This window comes from Neodiprion pinetum, chromosome 3, assembly GCF_021155775.2.
Source record: "Neodiprion pinetum isolate iyNeoPine1 chromosome 3, iyNeoPine1.2, whole genome shotgun sequence".
Lineage (NCBI taxonomy): Eukaryota > Metazoa > Arthropoda > Insecta > Hymenoptera > Diprionidae > Neodiprion > Neodiprion pinetum.
In genome coordinates, this window is record NC_060234.1 from 36,984,773 (window position 1) to 37,009,815 (window position 25,043).

General features: G+C 39.7%; 4 protein-coding genes and 1 long non-coding RNA gene across 7 annotated transcripts; 3 read left to right on the forward strand and 2 right to left on the reverse strand.

Moving 5' to 3' along the window:
* The first annotated feature begins 253 nt into the window (after positions 1 to 253).
* On the forward strand, positions 254 to 2,784 carry LOC124214440 (Radial spoke head protein 1). The gene is made up of 6 exons (XM_069134399.1): positions 254 to 278; positions 595 to 849; positions 935 to 1,161; positions 1,272 to 1,385; positions 1,553 to 1,762; positions 2,602 to 2,784. The coding sequence occupies exons 1-6, from the start codon at positions 254 to 256 to the stop codon at positions 2,782 to 2,784; spliced, it is 1,014 nt and encodes a 337-aa protein (XP_068990500.1).
* Positions 2,785 to 3,717: 933 nt separating this feature from the next.
* LOC138190314 (piggyBac transposable element-derived protein 4-like) lies at positions 3,718 to 6,569 on the reverse strand. 2 transcript variants are annotated; one of them, XM_046618195.2, is made up of 3 exons: positions 5,931 to 6,569; positions 5,505 to 5,707; positions 3,718 to 5,401 (listed from the first exon to the last, which is right to left on the reverse strand). In XM_046618195.2, exons 2-3 carry the CDS (start codon positions 5,688 to 5,690, stop codon positions 3,800 to 3,802), a joined length of 1,788 nt encoding a protein of 595 aa, XP_046474151.1. In that variant the 5' UTR covers positions 5,691 to 5,707; positions 5,931 to 6,569; the 3' UTR covers positions 3,718 to 3,799. The 2 variants fall into 2 exon arrangements, with proteins under 2 accessions (XP_046474151.1, XP_046474149.1); XM_046618193.2 differs by having other exon boundaries at positions 5,505 to 5,704; positions 5,931 to 6,568.
* A 213-nt stretch (positions 6,570 to 6,782) lies between these two features.
* LOC124215155 (piggyBac transposable element-derived protein 4-like) lies at positions 6,783 to 8,796 on the reverse strand. Its single transcript, XM_046618194.2, has 3 exons — positions 8,467 to 8,796; positions 8,041 to 8,240; positions 6,783 to 7,937 (listed from the first exon to the last, which is right to left on the reverse strand). Exons 2-3 carry the CDS (start codon positions 8,224 to 8,226, stop codon positions 6,783 to 6,785), a joined length of 1,341 nt encoding a protein of 446 aa, XP_046474150.2. The 5' UTR covers positions 8,227 to 8,240; positions 8,467 to 8,796.
* A 693-nt stretch (positions 8,797 to 9,489) lies between these two features.
* Positions 9,490 to 11,837, forward strand: LOC124215161 (uncharacterized). Its single transcript, XR_011176733.1, has 2 exons — positions 9,490 to 9,856; positions 11,245 to 11,837. It is a non-coding gene; the product is annotated as an uncharacterized lncRNA (long non-coding RNA).
* Positions 11,838 to 20,057: 8,220 nt separating this feature from the next.
* Positions 20,058 to 24,939, forward strand: RnrL (Ribonucleoside diphosphate reductase large subunit). Of its 2 annotated transcripts, none has more exons than XM_046616803.2 (11): positions 20,058 to 20,228; positions 20,682 to 20,770; positions 21,094 to 21,274; positions 21,645 to 22,008; positions 22,101 to 22,405; positions 22,491 to 22,653; positions 22,741 to 23,126; positions 23,215 to 23,402; positions 23,495 to 23,803; positions 23,890 to 24,078; positions 24,244 to 24,939. In XM_046616803.2, exons 2-11 carry the CDS (start codon positions 20,753 to 20,755, stop codon positions 24,523 to 24,525), a joined length of 2,385 nt encoding a protein of 794 aa, XP_046472759.1. In that variant the 5' UTR covers positions 20,058 to 20,228; positions 20,682 to 20,752; the 3' UTR covers positions 24,526 to 24,939. The 2 variants fall into 2 exon arrangements, with proteins under 2 accessions (XP_046472759.1, XP_046472758.1); XM_046616802.2 differs by lacking the exon at positions 20,058 to 20,228 and adding an exon at positions 20,259 to 20,525.
* The last annotated feature ends 104 nt before the right edge of the window (positions 24,940 to 25,043 follow it).

A 25,043-nucleotide genomic window follows, 5' to 3' on the forward strand; every position in this document is an offset into this window, starting at 1 on the left:
TTTACCAATCGACGTTAGAAAGAACTGCATATTACACCCTATTTAAAAAAAGTAAAGAAATACGTGACTAATACGAACCTTAGTAATCGAATTGAATTTGCTCGAAATGAAATCTGAACTTGCGCACGTATCCGTATACATATACTTGTTTCTAAGAATAATTGCCTGCAGCCTGATTCAGACAGTGTAAATTAAATCCTTGACGTTTGGGAAACGTCCCATTACTCTAAAAGATAAAACCTGACTTTCCAAAATGCCCGCGAGAACTGAAGCAAACGGTGAGGGTGGAGAAGAGGACCGCAATCCTCTCGGCGTGAGTTCCTAAATTTGAGTACCTGAATTGCGCTTGTAAACTTAGGAAACCTCAACAAAGGAAACTTGAAACTCCCGAAGGAGTCTGTGTCATAATATTCACTCCCCATGCTGTCTTCAAAGTTTGGTGGAATGCGTGGAGTAGAAAATTTACATGCTAGCTGTTCGTACGATCTAGTCATCGGTTATGCTCTTCACAGCCAAAAGGCATTTCCCGCATGTCCTCATTTATTTTATCTCGTATTACACGTCCCAAATTTCCTTCGTGAAAATATCATCGAGTACCAAATTGTTTGTCCTCGAACCTCTGGCATCAGGAATACGAAGGGGAACGAAACGAACAAGGCGAGAGACACGGTCAGGGCAAAGCACTGCTACCGAACGGCGATATGTACGTCGGATCTTATTGCAAAGGATCGCGGCATGGTAAAGGACTTTACGTTTTTCGCAACGGTGCGCGTTACGAGGGCGAATGGCGCCGCGGCTTGAAGCATGGTCACGGGACATTTTGGTACCCGGACGGAACTAAGTACGAAGGTATAAGTCGGGCTTCCGGATCACCAGGAGACCGCGTGCTTGGGGAAATTTCACTAATGGTAAACCTGACCCTGAACGAACTCAGGAGATTGGAAACGCGACACGAAGTACGGCTTTGGCGCGTATTACTACGCGAACAAGGACGTCTACGAAGGATCCTGGAAGAAGAATCTGCGACACGGTATGGGAACGTACTTGTTCGAGGCGACTGGTACGAAATTTAACGGAACTTGGATCAAGGACCGTATGCAGGGTCCAGGGCAGCTCATTCATCCTCGACACCGCTTTCACGGATTTTGGGAACTGAATCAGGTGGAACAGCAAGTTTGATCTTATCGCAGCTTTTCGTCGCTGCGAATTGTTCGATTCTGCATATCAATTTTTAACCGATTGACAACCTCGAGTGCGTCCAAATAATTTAGCCCTACGGCCGAGGGTGCTTCACGTTTGAGAGCAACTGCATGCAGCATGGACATTACATTCACATCCGGGATCCGGACTACGACGAATCTCGAGAAGAGGTCGACGCGCCTGTTGTAAGTTTAACTCCCGTTGCCAATTTATAAACAATCTTGGGCGTTCCTTGTTCGCATATATATAATGTCGTGCCGTTTGCACAGTGCTTACGGTAAAATATTCGATTTTTTTTTTATGCATATCACGATTTTTAACCAGCTGTATACTGAGAGTGAGACTGTTGCAGGAAGACACTGTTGAGAGAATGATCGAAGAGGTACCTGAAACCACAGAAGAGGCAGTGCAGGATGGAAAAGTGGCTGCACAATCCAAGCCACCACTATTCGAAGAGCCGTTGCCCTTGAAAAAAGGAGTCATACCTCTGTGGAGAGCCAGGTATATCACGGCGTATAATCCTGATCTGCTTCCATTGGAACCAGCGCCTCTGCAAGAGGAGGTAAGATGATGGTATCACAAGAGTTTGAAGCTCTTCACTATTGAAGTAAGATGCATGCATGAATCGTCTGAGAAGAAGTTCTTAATGTGATAGAACAAATGTAGGAAGTGCAGTGAACAGGTTTTTTTGTTAGAAAAAGCCCAGGTAGATATTTCTATGGATGTAGATTGACGTGACGAAGACTTACTTAGAATAGGTGGCTAGCTTGAAAGTGAATGGAGAGTGTGAGGAAAAGAGTGAGTGTAGAAAATATCTCGCAGCTTTCAGCCGAATTTTTACCAAGAGGGGTGAAAGGAAAATGAGAAAAATAACTCACCAGATTTATAGAACTTTGATTAGCCTTATACATTGCATTCAATTATCGCCACCTCTGTCATTTTGTTTAGCTAATTTTTTTCGAGCCATCTTTACGATGGAAGTTTCCCACAAAAGAAAAGGTGGGGAAAATTCTAGTGAATAATAGGAGAATACTCTACATTTTATATAATATAAAAAAATAAAATAACATTTTATTTCGAGTGCCTTCGTAAATAAGTAATACAGCGACTAGAGAGATGGTTTAATTTTAGTGGTAGCCAACTGCGTGATTTCTAATTACATCTTCGCTGTAGAAAATACTAATAACAATTAGTAATCGCATCTATAATAGCATTAAAAACTATATCAGGTACACCAATTGCAGAATATTATCTCATGTATTTATTGTGCATTGTTGAGCTTCGGGAATACGCAGGAAGTAAAATTTCACTGTGAGACAGTCTCTGTTGAGGGGATGCTTCACTTTCATTAAACCATTTCATTACTAAAATTGAAATTGACAAAATTCAATTTCCTCGCAGGCGTCTACGGATTCGCTAACTGATAAATGCGATGAGGATCTATGGCTTGAAGATATTGAATATTTGAAACACGAAGAAGGAGAAGGCGAATATCACGGCGAGGGAATCGAACGTGCAGAATATTTCGGGGACGATGATGCGATGAGTGCAGATGCTGTCTCAAGTGAAGATAAATTTCAATGATCACTCATTGCCAGTTGTGAATGTTCAAGTTTTAAAGGCAAGTTCGACAGAAATTTGATAATGGCCATTATAACGATTCGTGTACTGCGGATAATTATTCGAATTACAATTCACATTTATGATTTTCGATAAGACGTTAGTTACTAACTTATAGTACCGAACAATAGCGACTGGTCACCCAGACATTAGGAAACTTTGAATTTCTACCATGTTTTTGCGTACGGAATTTTTTTAAAACGTTCCGCCAGCCAGATATAAGGTATGTTTCTTTCACTTTATCTACAGATCATTTCAGTGTTAATTACTTGAAGAGTTAGGACGGTATATTTCTTAGCTGTGGAAACACATCTACAAGATCGTGGAATCACTAGCTGAGAATATACGAAGAAAATATGAAGATATTTTCCATTTTTCGGCTCTCACTTTCGATGCGTTGCTCGCAGTGAATCTAGACTACGCGTAATCGATTCCTCTTGCAAAATTACGTTAATGTAATGCATCAAAGAATCGATTGTAGCATTATTTAAATTTGGCCAAATTTTTACCATGAAAGTCCAGCCTTGCTTTTTTTTGATCTTGGGACCAGAAACTTTTTGCCTTAGAACTATTTAAGTCTTAGAATTGATGCAAATGACCTTTTCTAGACTAACTGGATCCCTAGGATCGCAATAAAGACATTCAAACTCTAGAACGCTACTATAGAGTGGCGGTACACCCCAGTTGTTCCTTGGCATAAGCTTTCTATATGCGATAACAGGATTTGAATATAATCAAATCTGTTCAACTCTTAATAAGGATGAGAATGGTGTAGTTAAAAGTCACTTTCAGAATATTGAAGTTAGTGAAAAAACGATTCAAACGGAAAAGCATTGTGAGCATTGGCAAATTTCTAAACTTGGGAACTGGACAAAATCAATAATAATCCACTATAAATATTTTTGTTACAACTTATAATGTATATTACGCATCGGGAAAATGTAATAATACTGAAAAGAAATAAACTTGTGTAAAATGGTTAGTCACGTTCGCTGCACAGTGGGCAGTAGAGTGTACGATGTTCTTCGCACAAAATTCGATTGCAAATTGCACAAACAGTACGGGATTTTCGATCGTTAGATCTTGGGCAAAAAGCACACCTTGCCCGCTTTCCGGGGGTGGGGGTACACTTTGTGCGAACGATAGGCTTTTCAATGTCCAGAATTTCTTCAATATACAATCGCAAGTTCCGACGTAGATTTACAGTCCGCAGTTTCGCGCGAAGGTGAGGCTCGATCAATGCTCTACCTAAAGTTTTCAAAAATTGTCTTCTAGCCAGCAGCTGGTTGTTCCCATTGAAATTGTAGAGTACCATTGCGTTGATGGCTGCTTGATCGAGCATGGCCATCCAAATTCTTATAGGCCATCTTGAGGTTTTTCTCGCCGTGGTATACTCAAGGCACATTTGATTAAATGTGTCTGTGCCACCTTTCGTTGAGTTGTAAAATTTGATAATTTCTGGTTTTTGTGACTCCTTATCGATTTCAACAGTTTGATGGAAGGTTGAAAGTACTAGAACAATTTTCTTCTTTTGTAGAGTGTAACAAACTAATGTTTTCGTACCATCGAATGCAAATTTTGTGGATGAAACAGGCCCTGCTTTTCTGAAACTATCAGGAATTTGTCTCCTATTTCTTTTGATGGTCCCGACCATCATTAGGGAATGATCTTGTAACATCTTATCGAAGATCTCAACAGAAGAAAACCATTTGCCACACGTCAGATTTCTCAAGGTCCCATGTAGTGGCTCGGATAATTTTCGCAAGTAATAGGATGAAACACTCTCCCCAGGGTCCGTCGTCACTTTCCCTAAATATGGCTCCGCGCTGTACATATAAAAAGTATGTGAATCATTTACCATAATGATTTTTATGCCATATTCATCGGGCTTTAAGCCATTGTACACTTTAAATGGACAACGTCCTGAGAATGAAACCAATTGTTCATCAATTGTGCAATATGATGCTGGTATGTAAAACTTTGTACAGTTAGAGGTGAAGATTTCCCACACTAAGCGTATTGGGGCAAATTTATCCATTTCTCTTCGCTGTGGCCTTGTATTTTTATCGTCAAATCGTATCATCCTCGAGAGGAAGTGGTACCTGTGAATCGACATTGTTGCCCGATATATTACCGAACCATAACCGGCAGACCACAAGTCATCAACATTTGCAGATGAAGTTTTCTGCAAGCCCATGAAATAAAGTATTCCGATAAAAGCTTTCAGTTCATGCATTTCCACATTGCTGTACACATGATTCACATTTTTTTCCGTTTCTACTGAATTTCGGTATCGTATAATTTCTTCATTTGTATGACGAACGATTTTTTCCAGGATGGTATCATTCAAGAGTAAACTCCATGCTTCGAGTGGAGTTTTAGCATTCCATGCTTCTCCAACTGGACCTGGCAAAAAACTCGTACTATGATTTTGGTGACGTATTTTTTGACATGCCGTTGAGTACCACTGGTACCCGTCATGTCCATAAATGACACTGGGTATTCTGCCATCACAAGACGTTTGAGTAGTTGGCCTTTGACGTTTTCTTCCAGTCTGGACCCAATATTGTTGACTTGCAGACTGTAAAAAATCAATTTTCTACCATTATACTTCCATGGTCAGAAGAGAAAAAAACCAAATGGAAATATGTTCCTGTAAAACGGTACAGTGTTCGTGTTCATACCTCTGATTCACTTTCATCTGTGGTTTCCAAGTCAGATACAGTTTCTTCGGATTCAGAGTTTGTTACTTCTTCTATGTAATCGCTTTCCTCATCTGAAGAAAGCCGGTCATTTCCTTCTTCTGTTTCTTCTCTCTCACAGATTTTTTTGACTTCCGCAACACTTCGCAATTTATATCGGTGACTCATCTGCTTTCTCGACGCTGCTTATAAAAAAAAATGTGAATTCATACATGTTTTCCTCTTGAAAAACTAACTGAAGAAATGCGTAGGAAACTATGATAGCAATGCAAGGGACGTAGCTATTCGAATATTTCACCCATGAAGTACGTAAATCAGATTACAACTCAATTTATGAGAATCAGGAACTAATTGCGCGCTTCTAGGTGCAATATACTATTTTCAACAAAGGCATTAAAATTGAATTACCTGCACGTAACTGTAACGTAAGTGCCACAATGTTGTTTAAACGCGGCGCAGGCAGAACACGGGCAGGACCCTGGTCTTCTCTGTTCAGTAAACAAGCATGGACCACGCACCAAGTGACACTTTTACCAACCTAACCTACTCCCAGGCACTGTACTCTTTGAATTATGTCAACGAAGTTCGAGTCACATTATAGGTCCGTTTCGAAATCAGGTTCCAGTGTTATCAATGACCTTTTATCTCTTTTGCGTTGCCGTGTTTGTAAGCAGCTCTGCCTCTAGAGAGTTTGTAGCGCTACCAGTTAGTTTTGGAACGCACCCTATGCATAGTACGAGCTGAAAATGTCGTCTGCTCGGCCAGGGCCGTGATCCAAAGTTTGGTTGGGGGCACATGCGGCCTGTAATGGCGTTCTAGGACCTACACCGATACAACCTACAAGCCTGTGCTCTGGTTTATTACAGTTGTCTCGATAATTAGGCAGCAGCAAATGGCTAAATTTACAGAATACTTATAAACAATTAACCCTAGTAGACCATACGTCGGTCCGAGGGACAGACAGCGGATTTCACAGTACGCTAACTTTTTTATCAGTACAATAGAGCGCTTCGGCCTATGCGGTAAAAAAAAGTTTAGGAGATGCCCCAACTTACCCGGCATTGAACCAAGTTCAGTGACGCAATAGCAGCTGGACAGGACGGTTGTCTAACCTAAAGTCGGTCTGTCAGACCCAGCCCCCTGCAACTCTGTGTTTCAGAAAACGAGTCTATGTTGTCACACTCGGTAGAGAGCGTTAGTAGTACAGTTGCGCGGTTTGCGATATATATCAGTGGGTTTGCGCGATTACCTTTACGGCCTTTACAGAGTGCAACCCGTGCAACTGATAATTTCTGGTTTTTGTGACTCCTTATCGATTTCAACAGTTTGATGGAAGGTTGAAAGTACTAGAACAATTTTCTTCTTTTGTAGAGTGTAACAAACTAATGTTTTCGTACCATCGAATGCAAATTTTGTGGATGAAACAGGCCCTGCTTTTCTGAAACTATCAGGAATTTGTCTCCTATTTCTTTTGATGGTCCCGACCATCATTAGGGAATGATCTTGTAACATCTTATCGAAGATCTCAACAGAAGAAAACCATTTGCCACACGTCAGATTTCTCAAGGTCCCATGTAGTGGCTCGGATAATTTTCGCAAGTAATAGGATGAAACACTCTCCCCAGGGTCCGTCGTCACTTTCCCTAAATATGGCTCCGCGCTGTACATATAAAAAGTATGTGAATCATTTACCATAATGATTTTTATGCCATATTCATCGGGCTTTAAGCCATTGTACACTTTAAATGGACAACGTCCTGAGAATGAAACCAATTGTTCATCAATTGTGCAATATGATGCTGGTATGTAAAACTTTGTACAGTTAGAGGTGAAGATTTCCCACACTAAGCGTATTGGGGCAAATTTATCCATTTCTCTTCGCTGTGGCCTTGTATTTTTATCGTCAAATCGTATCATCCTCGAGAGGAAGTGGTACCTGTGAATCGACATTGTTGCCCGATATATTACCGAACCATAACCGGCAGACCACAAGTCATCAACATTTGCAGATGAAGTTTTCTGCAAGCCCATGAAATAAAGTATTCCGATAAAAGCTTTCAGTTCATGCATTTCCACATTGCTGTACACATGATTCACATTTTTTTCCGTTTCTACTGAATTTCGGTATCGTATAATTTCTTCATTTGTATGACGAACGATTTTTTCCAGGATGGTATCATTCAAGAGTAAACTCCATGCTTCGAGTGGAGTTTTAGCATTCCATGCTTCTCCAACTGGACCTGGCAAAAAACTCGTACTATGATTTTGGTGACGTATTTTTTGACATGCCGTTGAGTACCACTGGTACCCGTCATGTCCATAAATGACACTGGGTATTCTGCCATCACAAGACGTTTGAGTAGTTGGCCTTTGACGTTTTCTTCCAGTCTGGACCCAATATTGTTGACTTGCAGACTGTAAAAAATCAATTTTCTACCATTATACTTCCATGGTCAGAAGAGAAAAAAACCAAATGGAAATATGTTCCTGTAAAACGGTACAGTGTTCGTGTTCATACCTCTGATTCACTTTCATCTGTGGTTTCCAAGTCAGATACAGTTTCTTCGGATTCAGAGTTTGTTACTTCTTCTATGTAATCGCTTTCCTCATCTGAAGAAAGCCAGTCATTTCCTTCTTCTGTTTCTTCTCTCTCACAGATTTTTTTGACTTCCGCAACACTTCGCAATTTATATCGGTGACTCATCTGCTTTCTCGACGCTGCTTATAAAAAAAAATGTGAATTCATACATGTTTTCCTCTTGAAAAACTAACTGAAGAAATGCGTAGGAAACTATGATAGCAATGCAAGGGACGTAGCTATTCGAATATTTCACCCATGAAGTACGTAAATCAGATTACAACTCAATTTATGAGAATCAGGAACTAATTGCGCGCTTCTAGGTGCAATATACTATTTTCAACAAAGGCATTAAAATTGAATTACCTGCACGTAACTGTAACGTAAGTGCCACAATGTTGTTTAAACGCGGCGCAGGCAGAACACGGGCAGGACCCTGGTCTTCTCTGTTCAGTAAACAAGCATGGACCACGCACCAAGTGACACTTTTACCAACCTAACCTACTCCCAGGCACTGTACTCTTTGAATTATGTCAACGAAGTTCGAGTCACATTATAGGTCCGTTTCGAAATCAGGTTCCAGTGTTATCAATGACCTTTTATCTCTTTTGCGTTGCCGTGTTTGTAAGCAGCTCTGCCTCTAGAGAGTTTGTAGCGCTACCAGTTAGTTTTGGAACGCACCCTATGCATAGTACGAGCTGAAAATGTCGTCTGCTCGGCCAGGGCCGTGATCCAAAGTTTGGTTGGGGGCACATGCGGCCTGTAATGGCGTTCTAGGACCTACACCGATACAACCTACAAGCCTGTGCTCTGGTTTATTACAGTTGTCTCGATAATTAGGCAGCAGCAAATGGCTAAATTTACAGAATACTTATAAACAATTAACCCTAGTAGACCATACGTCGGTCCGAGGGACAGACAGCGGATTTCACAGTACGCTAACTTTTTTATCAGTACAATAGAGCGCTTCGGCCTATGCGGTAAAAAAAAGTTTAGGAGATGCCCCAACTTACCCGGCATTGAACCAAGTTCAGTGACGCAATAGCAGCTGGACAGGACGGTTGTCTAACCTAAAATCGGTCTGTCAGACCCAGCCCCCTGCAACTCTGTGTTTCAGAAAACGAGTCTATGTTGTCACACTCGGTAGAGAGCGTTAGTAGTACAGTTGCGCGGTTTGCGATATATATCAGTGGGTTTGCGCGATTACCTTTACGGCCTTTACAGAGTGCAACCCGTGCAACTGCACTACTAGCGCCTTCAATAAGAACTAAAATTATGTGACATACTAGGTTACTCTTTTTACTTTTTCGCTCGATCTAGTTGCAGGGGGCTGGTCAGACCAGTGTGTGGTACAGACCGTGATTTTTTTGCGGATCGTAAGTACATTTTTTTTTCAATAAATATGTGATTACAATCTCTAAAAACAATAGTAAACTATCAACAGACGATTACAATCTTATGAAAAAAAAAACTTTGCCGTGAAATCGAAAAAAATAAATAACCTGCGGCTACAGTACGCTAGTACACATAATCCTACCGAGCTAGTATTGTTGATATTTGGGATTTTAGATATGATTGTGATAAGCACGACTTCGCGCAATCCGTTAGTGTCAAATAAGCTGGAGTACAAAAAAATTTATTTTCTCTACCCATCAAAATTCAGTTGAAAGACACAGTACCAATGTTTAAAGTGTAAAAAGCCTATGTGCTTAGAACATGCGTCAAAATTGTGCTGCAGCTGTACTCCTGCTGAATAGTGCGTATATTATATGCATGATGGCATTTACATTTTTTTCACATTTATTTTTTCTATTGTTGAATTGGAATTCAAATTATCTGCTAAATTTTTTAACTAATTATTTATTTTAACATCCTATGTGATACCACTATTGATTATATATCTATTCACCAAGTTATTGAATTAAGTTAATTTTTTATTCTACATGTTCTTGAGCTTCTAACGATTCACTTTCACCATAATTAACCTGAAATATTACTTCATGTAATGAAGTTTCACAGTAATACCCGTAACTTCATGCATATTGACAAAGTCGTGCTTTCTTCAAAATCGCTCAAATTCAGTTGTCTGAGAAACTCAACTTATCGAAGCTAATCAGACTAGTATATGTTTTTTCTAGCAGTTCAAAGTGTCTTCTTACAGAATCCAAATGCCATTTTGACTTATACAACGCAACAAAGAAATTGATTTTTTTCGCGAAACATTGAATGTTCTATGAAGAATTTTTTTATTTTTTTTGTTTGGCAGTTTTAAAGTTATGAATTGAAAACATTCAATGTCTCAAGTTTTGAGAATATTCGAAAAATTCAGAAACACTTTTCTCTTTGCCTAGAAGTACGTTAATTGATGATATGTCGAAGGCTGCACCTATTTTCTATATTTTTCCCAAGTTTTAGAAGCGGTATTTGGTTTTACTTGAGAAAAATTACGTAGGTGCTTGAATAAATATACAGATGAATGATGGAAATGAATCTATTATGAGGTTCGTGGCAAATGAACTGGAATGAAGAATAAAAGTCTTGTTAATTTATTTAAAATTTTGATAAAGTGTTAACATAGTCTTTCGATAATACAACTTCTTGGAAGTGTGGCGAAAAGTTGCTAATAAAATTTATCCCACCTCCTGCATTACATTGACATGCTTATCAAACCATATTGTCCTTCCCGATTGTTGAAATGTTCGACATAGAGTATTGTCAATTCATGGTTCCTCAAAGTGCTGAAAAGACGGGGAGAAAATCTTTTACTCTTAGTAATTCTTAGTAAAAGCTTAGTAATTTCACTAGACTGTCTAGTTTGGCTATTGCAATAAACGTATCACCTGCCTCTTATGGATAGCAATCCTGTGAGGTTATAATTGAACATGCGGATGACTTTGTCACAAACCATAATCATCCTTATTATATAAAAATATCTTTTGTGGAATATTTATTACAAGTTCGCATGAAATATTTTTGTTATTGTTAAGTGAAAAGCGTGCAAACCCAAAAAGTACAGACACGTGGATTTGGAATTTGACATAGATGTCAAAACAAATAGATGATTGGTTGCAAAATCTTCCGAAAGCTTGGAATCTTCTGTGTCGAATAATTCATCAGAAAAGGGTTATACAAATCGATTCCTAGGTACCGGGAGACCATCTGAGCCGAGGAGGTCTTCCAAAAATACAGACTGACTGACGGATTGCTTGTGATTTTGATGCTTCATCTGAACACATGCCTGCCTGCTTGAGCGGGCTCGTGAGCGCTTGATGAGCGAGCCAAGGGACAAGAGTGATGGCCAAAAAGAATTCATAAAATTTGCACCAACTTTTTAAAGAGGAGGGGAACATTAATCAGAAACTCATAGGTCCAAAATTTTAGTTTCGGTTTATTCAATATGTCTTAATCGTTGTACAGATGTTCTGGTGTTGATGTGTAGTACTTTAACAAGTTGCTAAATAGTATTGTGGTGGAAGACAAAAAGAAATGTAAAAAAATGATGAAACATTACATCACAAATCTCACTATACCATGATGAAGAAGAAGTGCGATATATTTAATATCATCTCAGGCAGAATATGAAAAATATTAAATGAGATAGTTATTCTTGAAGTTGTAAGTAGAGTCTGAGCTCCGGCCTGTGTGCAGGTGCAACAGCTCTCTCCAGGAATCGATATGTAAAATATTGTATTCTTACCATTTGATGTAACTCGTACTGAAATAAATCAATGAACGAATTCATCTTTCCTTCCTATTTTCTACGTATTTTCTGAGCTGTTGGTGCTACGATCTTTGAAGCCCCTTTTTTGCTCTGCTCAGGGAACCTCAAATGAGGTTCAATTGGTCTGAACAGGGTCGTTTGAGTCGAGTTAGAGGCAAAAAGTTCTTCGCCCCAAGATGAAAAAAAAAGCAAGGCAAATGCTTTAGGTTTTATCCCTTTATTATAACTCCATCGGCTATTTTCGTATTGATTCTATCAAGAACTGGTTCTTGAGTCAATAGTGTCGTTGACATAATGCTGGCTACATTCATTTTCCGAGTAACACAGTCTTCGCCATGATAAGCCCAAGGCTGTACTTAGCCTGTGTGTACTTACCGACTTGTCGGCGATACAAGAAGTTGATAATGAGAATAAATTTCTTCCAAAATTCATATCAAAACAGTGATTTAATTAAAGTATCGGTACCCGAGAAAAGAATGTATACACTGATCGTAAATGATAATAGATCAGATGTAATAATGATGCAGAGATCAAAAAGTATACATGTATATGCGGTCCATGTACGATATCAATATATATGATCCATTTACGATTATTACGTAATGCATACTATGAATTTTATAATTTTCCAGGAGACAATCTAGATTATCTACAATAATACGGCTGTAATATGAAAATAGAAGAATTATTCATTTCAGAATGAGATTCTATTCGACACGTGCTCGATGTATTCCATAACACTAATATTCATAATTATTCCAACAACTTTTCATTTGTTCTCTCGATCTTGAATTATCGTAGGCATAGAATCGAAACGCTGATTTAGCTAGTCGCAAGTGAAGTATCTACGTTGGGTAGAGAAGCAGAATTGTTTTTCGAACAATGTTCGTATGGAAAGAAATTCAGAGTAACTGTAATACATCACGGATGCGCTAATTTTCATCGAGATGAAATGGATGCTCCGTATATGAGACAGTATTTAACGCAGTGTCCTGATTTGAAGACCTAAAAAGGTGATTGTCGGCGATTTTTTATTTATGATAGGGAGAGATAGAACGAAGCTTCTTATAACTTCGAGTGTATTTTAACACACACTTGAAAGGTAGGACCAAAGATTTTTGTCATCCAACTGTCGCAGAACGGCAGCTTTACTAGCTGACCCGAAATGAAGAATATATCTTTAGTCAACGGCTGACCATCGAAGGGCCTAGCCGCTTGAGTCTGGAATCGGCAGGAAAGACAAAGTGCGCATTTCTAGTCTGAAATGTGAAACCTAAACTCATTATACATCATATCATATCATCATACATCATACATCGTACATCATACATCGTACATCATACATCATCATACATAGTACCAAAGTTCGAAACCATAGTTTGGATGTCGGACGGTAAGAAAGTGACGTCACCAATTCAAAATCAGCTAGCCGAATTCCTCAGTCTGGTAACAACCGCGCAGTAGAGCGGACGGATGAGAGTCGCGCTCCGCAAATTTCGAGTACCGGGTTCTCAACCTCCCGGATCCCGCGCTTCGGGTCCGCTACGTATTTCGAGTACCGGGTTCTCAACCTCCCAGATCTCGCGCTTCGGGCCCGCTACGCGGTGAAACTCGACTTCCAGGATAAGCGCTCCGTGGTTCCTGGTTCATGTTTACAATAAATTATTTCAATTCGTTTTTCGCGCAAGCCCATATTCAGTAGCTGTCGGTCCGCTAATAAAATTTCTCGACTTCCAGGATAAACGCTCCGTGGTTCCTGGTTCATGTTTACAATAAATTATTTCAATTCGTTTTTCGCGCAAGCCCATATTCAGTAGCTGTCGGTCCGCTAATAAAATTTCTCGACTTCCAGGATAAACGCTCCGTGGTTCCTGGTTCATGTTTACAATAAATTATTTCAATTCGTTTTTCGCGCAAGCCCATATTCAGTAGCTGTCGGTCCGCTAATAAAATTTCTCGACTTCCAGGATAAACGCTCCGTGGTTCCTGGTTCATGTTTACAATAAATTATTTCAATTCGTTTTTCGCGCAAGCCCATATTCAGTAGCTGTCGGTCCGCTAATAAAATTTCTCGACTTCCAGGATAAACGCTCCGTGGTTCCTGGTTCATGTTTACAATAAATTATTTCAATTCGTTTTTCGCGCAAGCCCATATTCAGTAGCTGTCGGTCCGCTAATAAAATTTCTCGACTTCCAGGATAAACGCTCCGTGGTTCCTGGTTCATGTTTACAATAAATTATTTCAATTCGTTTTTCGCGCAAGCCCATATTCAGTAGCTGTCGGTCCGCTAATAAAATTTCTCGACTTCCAGGATAAACGCTCCGTGGTTCCTGGTTCATGTTTACAATAAATTATTTCAATTCGTTTTTCGCGCAAGCCCATATTCAGTAGCTGTCGGTCCGCTAATAAAATTTCTCGACTTCCAGGATAAACGCTCCGTGGTTCCTGGTTCATGTTTACAATAAATTATTTCAATTCGTTTTTCGCGCAAGCCCATATTCAGTAGCTGTCGGTCCGCTAATAAAATTTCTCGACTTCCAGGATAAACGCTCCGTGGTTCCTGGTTCATGTTTACAATAAATTATTTCAATTCGTTTTTCGCGCAAGCCCATATTCAGTAGCTGTCGGTTCGCTAATAAAATTTCTCGACTTCCAGGATAAACGCTCCGTGGTTCCTGGTTCATGTTTACAATAAATTATTTCAATTCGTTTTTCGCGCCAGCCCATATTCAGTAGCTGTCGGTCCGCTAATAAAATTTCTCGACTTCCAGGATAAACGCTCCGTGGTTCCTGGTTCATGTTTACAATAAATTATTTCAATTCGTTTTTCGCGCAAGCCCATATTCAGTAGCTGTCGGTCCGCTAATAAAATTTCTCGACTTCCAGGATAAACGCTCCGTGGTTCCTGGTTCATGTTTACAATAAATTATTTCAATTCGTTTTTCGCGCAAGCCCATATTCAGTAGCTGTCGGTCCGCTAATAAAATTTCTCGACTTCCAGGATAAACGCTCCGTGGTTCCTGGTTCATGTTTACAATAAATTATTTCAATTCGTTTTTCGCGCAAGCCCATATTCAGTAGCTGTCGGTCCGCTAATAAAATTTCTCGACTTCCAGGATAAACGCTCCGTGGTTCCTGGTTCATGTTTACAATAAATTATTTCAATTCGTTTTTCGCGCAAGCCCATATTCAGTAGCTGTCGGTCCACTAATAAAATTTCTCGACTTCCAGGATAAACGCTCCGTGGTTCCTGGTTCATGTTTACAATAAATTATTTCAATTCGTTTTTCGCGCAAGCCCATATTCAGTAGCTGTCGGTCCGCTAATAAAATTTCTCGACTTCCAGGATAAACGCTCCGTGGTTCCTGGTTCATGTTTACAATAAATTATTTCCATTCGTTTTTCGCGCAAGCCCATATTCAGTAGCTGTCGGTCCGCTAATAAAATTTCTCGACTTCCAGGATAAACGCTCCGTGGTTCCTGGTTCATGTTTACAATAAATTATTTCAATTCGTTTTTCGCGCAAGCCCATATTCAGTAGCTGTCGGTCCGATAATAAAATTTCTATTACTTTACAATCTTCTCATAATCTTTTCGGTAAAATATATCGATAAAAAAATTATATTAAACCTCACACAGTATTTTTGATTTGTTCTCATGCTGAGAATATTTATTACTATTCAAGGTATAACCTGAGGTGGTTGAAGGTGGTCGGAGGTGGACGAGGAAGAGGACGAGGAGGACGAGGAGGACGAGGATTTGTGCTGGGTGAGTAAAACACTTTTATAATATTTGATGGCAATTGTAATTATATTTCATCTGAAATATTACAAACTTGTCACGTTTACAATAAATTATTTCAATTCATTTTTCGTGCAAGCACATATTCAGTAGCTATGAATAATCTTATACAATTTATTATATTATTAATTAATTAATTAATATTCTTATAATATTTAATGACAATTGTAATTATATTTCATCTGAAATATTACAAACTTGTCACGTTTACAATAAATTATTTCAATTCATTTTTCGTGCAAGCACATATTCAGTAGCTATGAATAATCTTATACAATTTATTATATTATTAATTAATTGATTAATTACATTAATTCTTACACAATATTTTTGATGTGTTCCTATACTAAAAATATTCATTACTATTCCAGGTATCACCCGAGGTGGTCGGAGGTGGACGAGGAGGAGGACGAGGTGGACGAGGAGGAGGATGAGGTGGACGAGGAGGAGGCGGGGTGGGTCGTGGGAGAGGACCTCTCCTCTCCTCAGAGGAGGGGAGGGGGAGGGGCAGGGAAGGGGGAGAGGTGGGCGGGGAGGGGGAAGGGAAGGGGAGGGGCGGGGAGGGGAGGGTGGCGGAAGGGGGGAGGGAAGGGGTGGGGAGGGGTCGCGGAGGGGGAAGGGAAGGGGCAGGAGGGGGCGGAAGGGAGGGAGAGAGTGGAGGACGGATGTCAATGCGAGCCCGTTAGAGTTAATAGAGCAGTACACCCCCCCACCCCTCTCGCGCCCGCCCTCCCTCCCTCCCTCCCTCCCACCCCCCCACTCTCCCTCCCTCCCCCCCACCCTCCCCACCCCTCCCCGCCCCGCCCCCTTCCCCCACCCCTTCCCTTCCCCCTCCCCGCCCACCTCTCCCCCTTCCCTGCCCCTCCCCCTCCCCTCCTCTGAGGAGAGGAGAGGTCCTCTCCCACGACCCACCCCGCCTCCTCCTCGTCCACCTCGTCCTCCTCCTCGTCCACCTCGTCCTCCTCCTCGTCCACCTCCGACCACCTCGGGTGATACCTGGAATAGTAATGAATATTCTTAGTATAGGAACACATCAAAAATATTGTGTAAGAATTAATGTAATTAATCAATTAATTAATAATATAATAAATTGTATAAGATTATTCATAGCTACTGAATATGTGCTTGCACGAAAAATGAATTGAAATAATTTATTGTAAACGTGACAAGTTTGTAATATTTCAGATGAAATATAATTACAATTGCCATCAAATATTATAAAAGTGTTTTACTCACCCAGCACAAATCCTCGTCCTCCTCGTCCTCCTCGTCCTCTTCCTCGTCCACCTCCGACCACCTTCAACCACCTCAGGTTATACCTTGAATAGTAATAAATATTCTCAGCATGAGAACAAATCAAAAATACTGTGTGAGGTTTAATATAATTTTTTTATCGATATATTTTACCGAAAAGATTATGAGAAGATTGTAAAGTAATAGAAATTTTATTATCGGACCGACAGCTACTGAATATGGGCTTGCGCGAAAAACGAATTGAAATAATTTATTGTAAACATGAACCAGGAACCACGGAGCGTTTATCCTGGAAGTCGAGAAATTTTATTAGCGGACCGACAGCTACTGAATATGGGCTGGCGCGAAAAACGAATTGAAATAATTTATTGTAAACATGAACCAGGAACCACGGAGCGTTTATCCTGGAAGTCGAGAAATTTTATTAGCGGACCGACAGCTACTGAATATGGGCTTGCGCGAAAAACGAATGGAAATAATTTATTGTAAACATGAACCAGGAACCACGGAGCGTTTATCCTGGAAGTCGAGAAATTTTATTAGCGGACCGACAGCTACTGAATATGGGCTTGCGCGAAAAACGAATTGAAATAATTTATTGTAAACATGAACCAGGAACCACGGAGCGTTTATCCTGGAAGTCGAGAAATTTTATTAGTGGACCGACAGCTACTGAATATGGGCTTGCGCGAAAAACGAATTGAAATAATTTATTGTAAACATGAACCAGGAACCACGGAGCGTTTATCCTGGAAGTCGAGAAATTTTATTAGCGGACCGACAGCTACTGAATATGGGCTTGCGCGAAAAACGAATTGAAATAATTTATTGTAAACATGAACCAGGAACCACGGAGCGTTTATCCTGGAAGTCGAGAAATTTTATTAGCGGACCGACAGCTACTGAATATGGGCTTGCGCGAAAAACGAATTGAAATAATTTATTGTAAACATGAACCAGGAACCACGGAGCGTTTATCCTGGAAGTCGAGAAATTTTATTAGCGGACCGACAGCTACTGAATATGGGCTTGCGCGAAAAACGAATTGAAATAATTTATTGTAAACATGAACCAGGAACCACGGAGCGCTTATCTTGGAAGTCGAGTTTCACCGCGTAGCGGGCCCGAAGCGCGAGATCTGGGAGGTTGAGAACCCGGTACTCGAAATACGTAGCGGACCCGAAGCGCGGGATCCGGGAGGTTGAGAACCCGGTACTCGAAATTTGCGGAGCGCGACTCTCATCCGTCCGCTCTACTGCGCGGTTGTTACCAGACTGAGGAATTCGGCTAGCTGATTTTGAATTGGTGACGTCACTTTCTTACCGTCCGACATCCAAACTATGGTTTCGAACTTTGGTACTATGTATGATGATGTATGATGTACGATGTATGATGTACGATGTATGATGTATGATGTATGATGTATGATGATATGATATGATCTATAATGAGTTTAGGTTTCAGATTTCAGACTAGAAATGCGCACTTTGTCTTTCATGCCGATTTCAGACTCAAGCGGCTAGGCCCTTCGATGGTCAGCCGTTGACTAAAGATATATTCTTCATTTCGGGTCAGCTAGTAACGCTGCCGTTCTGCGACAGTTGGATGACAAAAATCTTTGGTCCTACCTTTCAAGTGTGTGTTAAAATACACTCGAAGTTATAAGAAGCTTCGTTCTATCTCTCCCTATCATAAATAAAAAATCGCCGACAATCACCTTTTTAGGTCTTCAAATCAGGACACTGCGTTAAATACTGTCTCATATACGGAGCATCCATTTCATCTCGATGAAAATTAGCGCATCCGTGATGTATTACAGTTACTCTGAATATTTTTCCATACGACCATTGTTCGAAAAACAATTCTGCTTCTCTACCCAACGTAGATTCTTCACTTGCGACTAGCTAAAACAACGTTTCGACTCTACGCCTATGAACATTCAAGAGCGAGAGAGATGAAAAGTTGTTGGAATAATTATGAATATTATTGTTATGGAATACATTGAGCGCGTTTCCAATAGAATCCCATTTTGAAATGAATAATTCTTTTATTCTTATATTATAGCCGTATGATTGTAGAAAATCTAGTTCGTCTTCTGGAAAATTATAAAATTTATAGTATGCATTACGTATTAATCGTAAATGGATAATATGTATTAATATCGTACATGGACCGCATATACATGTATACTTTTTGGTCTCTGCATCATTATTAAATCTGATCTATTATTATTTACGATCAGTGTATACATTCTTTTCTCGGGTACCGATACTTTAATTAAATCACTGTTTTGATATGAATTTTGGAAGAAATGTATTCTCATTATCAACTTTTTGTGTCGCCGACAAGTCGGTAAGTACACACAGGCCAAGTACTGCCTTGGGCTTACCATTGCAAAGACTGTGTTACTCGGAAAATGAATGCAGCCAGCATCATGTCGAAATCGGTAATTCTCAGATGTTCAGCAATAAGTTCTAAACTCTACGGTTGAAACATCTCGAGGGGCGCAGGCGCACGACGATTTTCAGTTGGCACACCGAAGCCCATTGGGGCAACTGTCTCTATGTATTACAGTCAACATAGGATATGTCTGGCGGAGGTAGGAGGTCGCAGGAGTTGTCGTAGCTAGTTGGCGGGAGTCGGAAGTGTTTGGTGTTGGTTGGCGGAAATCGGCGTAGGTCCATAGCGTAGGTCGCGGAGAACCATTCGGCCGACGACTACGAGGGGGTGGAGGAGCAGTAGATCGGCGACGCGGTGAACGATGATGAAGAAGGTGGCCGGAGGTGGGAGGTGGTGGTCGACGGAGGTTGGAGGTGCTCGGAGGTAGTCGGGCCGGATGGCGGTGGGCGCTGTTACGCGTTTTATCATGGGGATGATGGAGCTGATCGACATTTCTAAGTCGCAATCGACAAGTAGTCTTTAGCACTCACTTTGTACCGACTTAATCTCAAGCTTCCATACCGACACTACTTTGGCCGCTACAATGTTGGTGCGAGCAAAGAGGATGAGGATGGGATGCGAGCTCGTTAGGTAGAGTCGATAGAGCAGAACCCTCCGAGGCCCACCTGGACCCACTTGCCCGCCAAAAACTGGTCACAAAAATTTACTTAGGGGTATCCGACTTTATATTCTTCAGTCCACGACACAAGTGTCTTACCTTTTCTCATCTTCCGCTTTGAACGAAGATAGAATACCGAACGACACTGACGACAAGATCAGTGGACGACATACTTACCGATGTGTTCCTTTGCCAACAAACACCATTGTTACGTTGCTAAGATACCGACTAGTACTCTACTTACTTCAACCTCCGAAACGAATAATTTCATAGCGCCGGCATCGGCATCTTTGGTAGGATATGGTTACACAACGGCGTATATCTTTTTTCCGTTACGAATAATTTCATAGCGCCGGCATCGGCATCTTTGGTAGGATATGGTTACACAATGGCGTATATCTTTTTTCCGTTACCCGCCAAATTTCTTAACCGGCATCCTATTCGTCTCGTTTTCGCTGAGTGCGAACGGTGCGAACAGCGTGAATCGCGTTTTCTGAAATTTTTATAAAAAAAGTAATAACTGTAGCGCGTAAAAGTAAATAACCTATTAAGCATTGCTATGTCAGGGAAGTTGTACGTAATAAAACGAGGTATGTACGTAGTGATACGAAGTATGTATCAAAATTCTTATTTCTACGACACTCCAGTTGAACTGCGAACGTCGGTTCGAAATACCCCAGCACATCATTTTCTTTTTTTTTTTTTTCTTTTTTCACTATTTCGCAATGTAGATCATCATTTTGCAGATGGGCGCAGGGAAAATGTTCATTTTGACAAGATAACCTCGAGAATACAAAAATTATGCTACGGTTTGAATATGGACTTTGTCGATCCGGTAAGCTATGATTATTTTGTGTTTAATACGTTCAACGTAGCTTATTTAACCCAAAACTGTCTTTCGTATTCTTTAGCATCACCTGTAAACTTTTATTTTGTACCACTTTATTCAGCCACTGTGAATATTCGCACGGCAGAGTGACTGCATGAAATTCGCGTTAGAAATACATGTCAAACACTATTCGTACACATTTTCCTTTTCGCATTCTAAGTGATGACAGTGTCTTGAACTGAGAATGTAACGCGAGCAAGTTTTTAGCTGGATTTTCTCTACTATTACTTTGTCTTGTGATGTATTTTATATCGATGCCAATTTTCCAGCCTACAGTTACCCGATGGGTCATTCATTCTGGCCTTTATTCTGGCGTGACCACGGTTGAGCTGGATAATCTGGCTGCGGAAACCGCTGCTACAATGACAACAAAGCATGCAGATTACGCTATACTGGCTGCCCGGATTGCAGTCTCCAATCTCCATAAGGAAACAAAAAAACAGTTCAGTGGTATGAGAAGACTATTTAATGTTGTTTACTTACATGAACTGACCAGTTATACCCTTTCAGGATTTCCAGCAACCCTGCAACCACCTGGTTCATATAGGTTGTTTAACATGGAAATACCTTGGCGTTTCACTTTTTTCTAAAAATTTTGTTGATTTCCTTTAGTATAAGTTTTGATTGCACGAATCTTGAAGTATCCACTTTTTAGTGTAAAGCGATTGACAAACTGGATTATACTCAGCTTGTATAAATTACGTTTTTTTCTGTTCTTTCAGTTATAAAAAGTTTTTCTAATTTATTTAAATTTACCTTCATGTTTCAATTTGCAAACCATGGAAATAACACTGCATTAAATGTTGCTTATAATTTTCAGATGTGATGCATGATTTGCATCATATGATAAATCCATATACCAAGTTACACACGCCAATGGTTAGCGAGCATTATTATAAGATAATAAAAAAACATGCGGACAGATTGAACTCTGCGATTATTTATGACAGAGATTTTAGTTATAATTACTTTGGCTTCAAAACACTCGAAAGAAGTTATTTGCTGAAAATTAATGGCAAAGTCGCAGAGAGACCACAACATTTGTTGATGCGTGTTGCTGTGGGTATTCATGGAGAAGATATTGATAGAGCAATTGAAACCTACAATCTATTGTCAGAAAAATATTTTACCCATGCTTCTCCCACTCTTTACTCAGCAGCTACTCCCAGGCCACAAATGTCGAGGTGTGTAGAGCAGATAATCTCAATTCAAGTCTAATGGATGTTTCATTTAAAAAAAATATTCCAATAATGTAATAAGTGTCATGTTATTGTAGCTGTTTTCTTTTGACAATGAAGGAGGATAGTATTGAAGGAATTTATGATACTTTGAAACAATGCGCACTGATAAGTAAGTCTGCGGGAGGTGTTGGATTAAATATACATTGTATCAGAGCCAAAGGTACTTACATAGCAGGAACTAATGGAGAATCTAGCGGACTTGTTCCTATGTTGCGCGTATATAATAATACAGCAAGGTACGTTGACCAAGGAGGCAATAAGAGGCCAGGTGCCTTTGCAGTTTACTTAGAACCATGGCACCCGGATGTTTTTGAGTTTTTGGATTTGAAAAAAAGTACTGGTGAGCTCAGATTCAAGTTGAGAAGGTTTAAACCCAAACCATAAAATTAGCTCATAAATTCTGAAATCGTAACCTTGTTTCACAGGCAAAGAGGAGATGCGAGCTAGAGAAATGTTTTACGCCCTTTGGATTCCTGATTTGTTTATGAAACGTGTTTTGGAAAAACAAGTTTGGAGCCTCATGTGTCCTCACGAATGTCCTGGATTGGCGGATGTTTGGGGTGATGAATTTGAAGCTTTGTACACACAGTAAGCAATGAATAGCTCCAGTCTTGATTTTACAATCTTTTCCACATAAGTACTATTCGAATTCACAAAAATATGCATCATCGATAGATATGAAAAAGCGGGCCGATACAAACGACAAGTAGCAGCCCGGGATCTGTGGTTAGCTATCATGAACTCTCAGGTTGAAACTGGCACACCATACATGCTGTACAAAGATCACTGCAATCGCAAATCAAATCAACAGAACGTGGGCACAATCAAATGCAGTAATCTTTGCACTGAAATTATAGAATATTCAAGCCCTGAAGAAGTTGCTGTTTGTAATCTAGCATCGATTGCTGTTAACATGTTTGTTACCCCGGAAAAGACATACGATTTTAAAAAACTCAAGGAAGTTACCAAAATCGTAGCCTACAACCTGAACAAAATTATTGATATCAACTACTATCCGATTCCTGAAGCTGAAAAATCTAATATGAGACATAGACCAATTGGTAACTTGACAGAAATACTATCTTATCTCTTATTGAAATGGCACGTATTTAGAATCCGAATGGAGTTGAAATCTGGTTTTTTCTTCAGGCATTGGTATTCAGGGACTAGCAGATGCTTTCCTATTAATGCGATATCCTTTCGAAAGTGATGAAGCCCAGAAACTTAACATTGGAATCTTTGAAACATTGTACTATGGAGCATTGGAAGCCAGCTGCGAAATTGCAGAAAAAGAAGGACCTTATCCAACTTATGAAGGTTCTCCAGTCAGCAAAGGGGTAAAGCTGAACAAGACCGAATTTCAAACTATCCGTTTATTTAAATCATTGAGACATGTTATATTTATTAAGTATGCTGCAATGCCCTTCAGATTTTGCAGTATGACATGTGGAATGTCACACCAACAGATCTTTGGGACTGGGCAGCTCTGAAAGCTAAGATAGCTCAACACGGCGTACGGAATTCGCTACTCATAGCCCCAATGCCGACTGCATCCACAGCACAAATTCTCGGGAACAATGAATCAATCGAAGCTTATACCAGCAACGTTTATACACGCCGAGTCTTATCTGGAGAATTTCAAATAGTCAATCCCCATTTACTAACAGATCTTACTGCTAAAGATCTATGGGATGAAAATATGAAGAACGAGATTATTGCCAATAATGGTTCTGTTCAAGTGAGTTTAAATCTTTAGCCATTGATTGGCCGAAATTTATTGTATCCCATAAAACATGCACAATATTTAATCATTTTGATTTACAGAATATCGATCGCATTCCTGCAGATTTGAAAGCATTGTACAAAACAGTATGGGAAATTTCCCAGAAGACTGTTCTAAAGATGGCTGTCGATCGTGCAGCATTTATTGATCAATCACAATCGTTGAATATTCATATGGCAACACCAACGGACGAAAAGCTTACATCCATGCATTTTTATGCCTGGAAAAATGTATGTCTTTATTATTTCAAAGTTTCGAATATTTGATCAATTTAATATTATTGAGAAACTCAGCTAAAATTCTAATTGCCGAACGTTATTACGATTTCAAAAGAAAATCTAGTATTAAACCCTTGACATTTGTCATTGCACAATCTTACATTAACGATTTTTTAGGGTTTGAAGACGGGAATGTACTACCTACGTATAAAGCCTGCTGCTAATGCTTTACAGTTTACTGTAGACAAGTCAAAACTGAAGGATGCATTCTCTACTTCAAATAGTAATTACACTCCAACAAAAGCACAAAATTCGTTGGAGTGCAATTCACCAGAACATAGTGAATGGTTGAAGAAAATGCGGCTAAAGCAGCTTGAAGAAGAACGCGAAAGAGAACTCGATGAAGCGCTACTTTGTTCGCGAGAAAATGGTGATCAGTGTATGGCGTGTGGTTCCTAGAAAAATATTCACAATTCATTCAAACACTTAGCTAATCTCCATTTGTACATGAGCAAAATGTTTTGTATTCAATTCATTTCAATCTAACTGATCTAGCCATGATTTTACTTATTTTTTAGTGTGTATTCGTATCGTATTATACAGGGAAAAAAAGAAAGAAAAAATCAGGTGATGAGTAATCAGAAACTAGGTTTTGTAAATCTGTACTTGTCAAAGTACTACGCTACTTAAAAGTACGTTTTTTTTTTTCTACTGGTACAATATTTTCAGTCAAACTGTCTGACAGTGAAATTGATTTCTTCCTCAATAAATGTATTACTTGTAATTAAAAACTTAGAAATTAAGATCATTATAAAGTTGTGATTTGATACCGCAAGAGTGAGCCAAACTTCATAAATATATGATCAAGTACTATTTGAAATATTTTCTTACGAATCCTTACTCCTAAAACTGCCCACTTTCAGGGACTTATTATGACTATAACTAACAACTTCCTTGAGGATAGGCAGATTTTCATA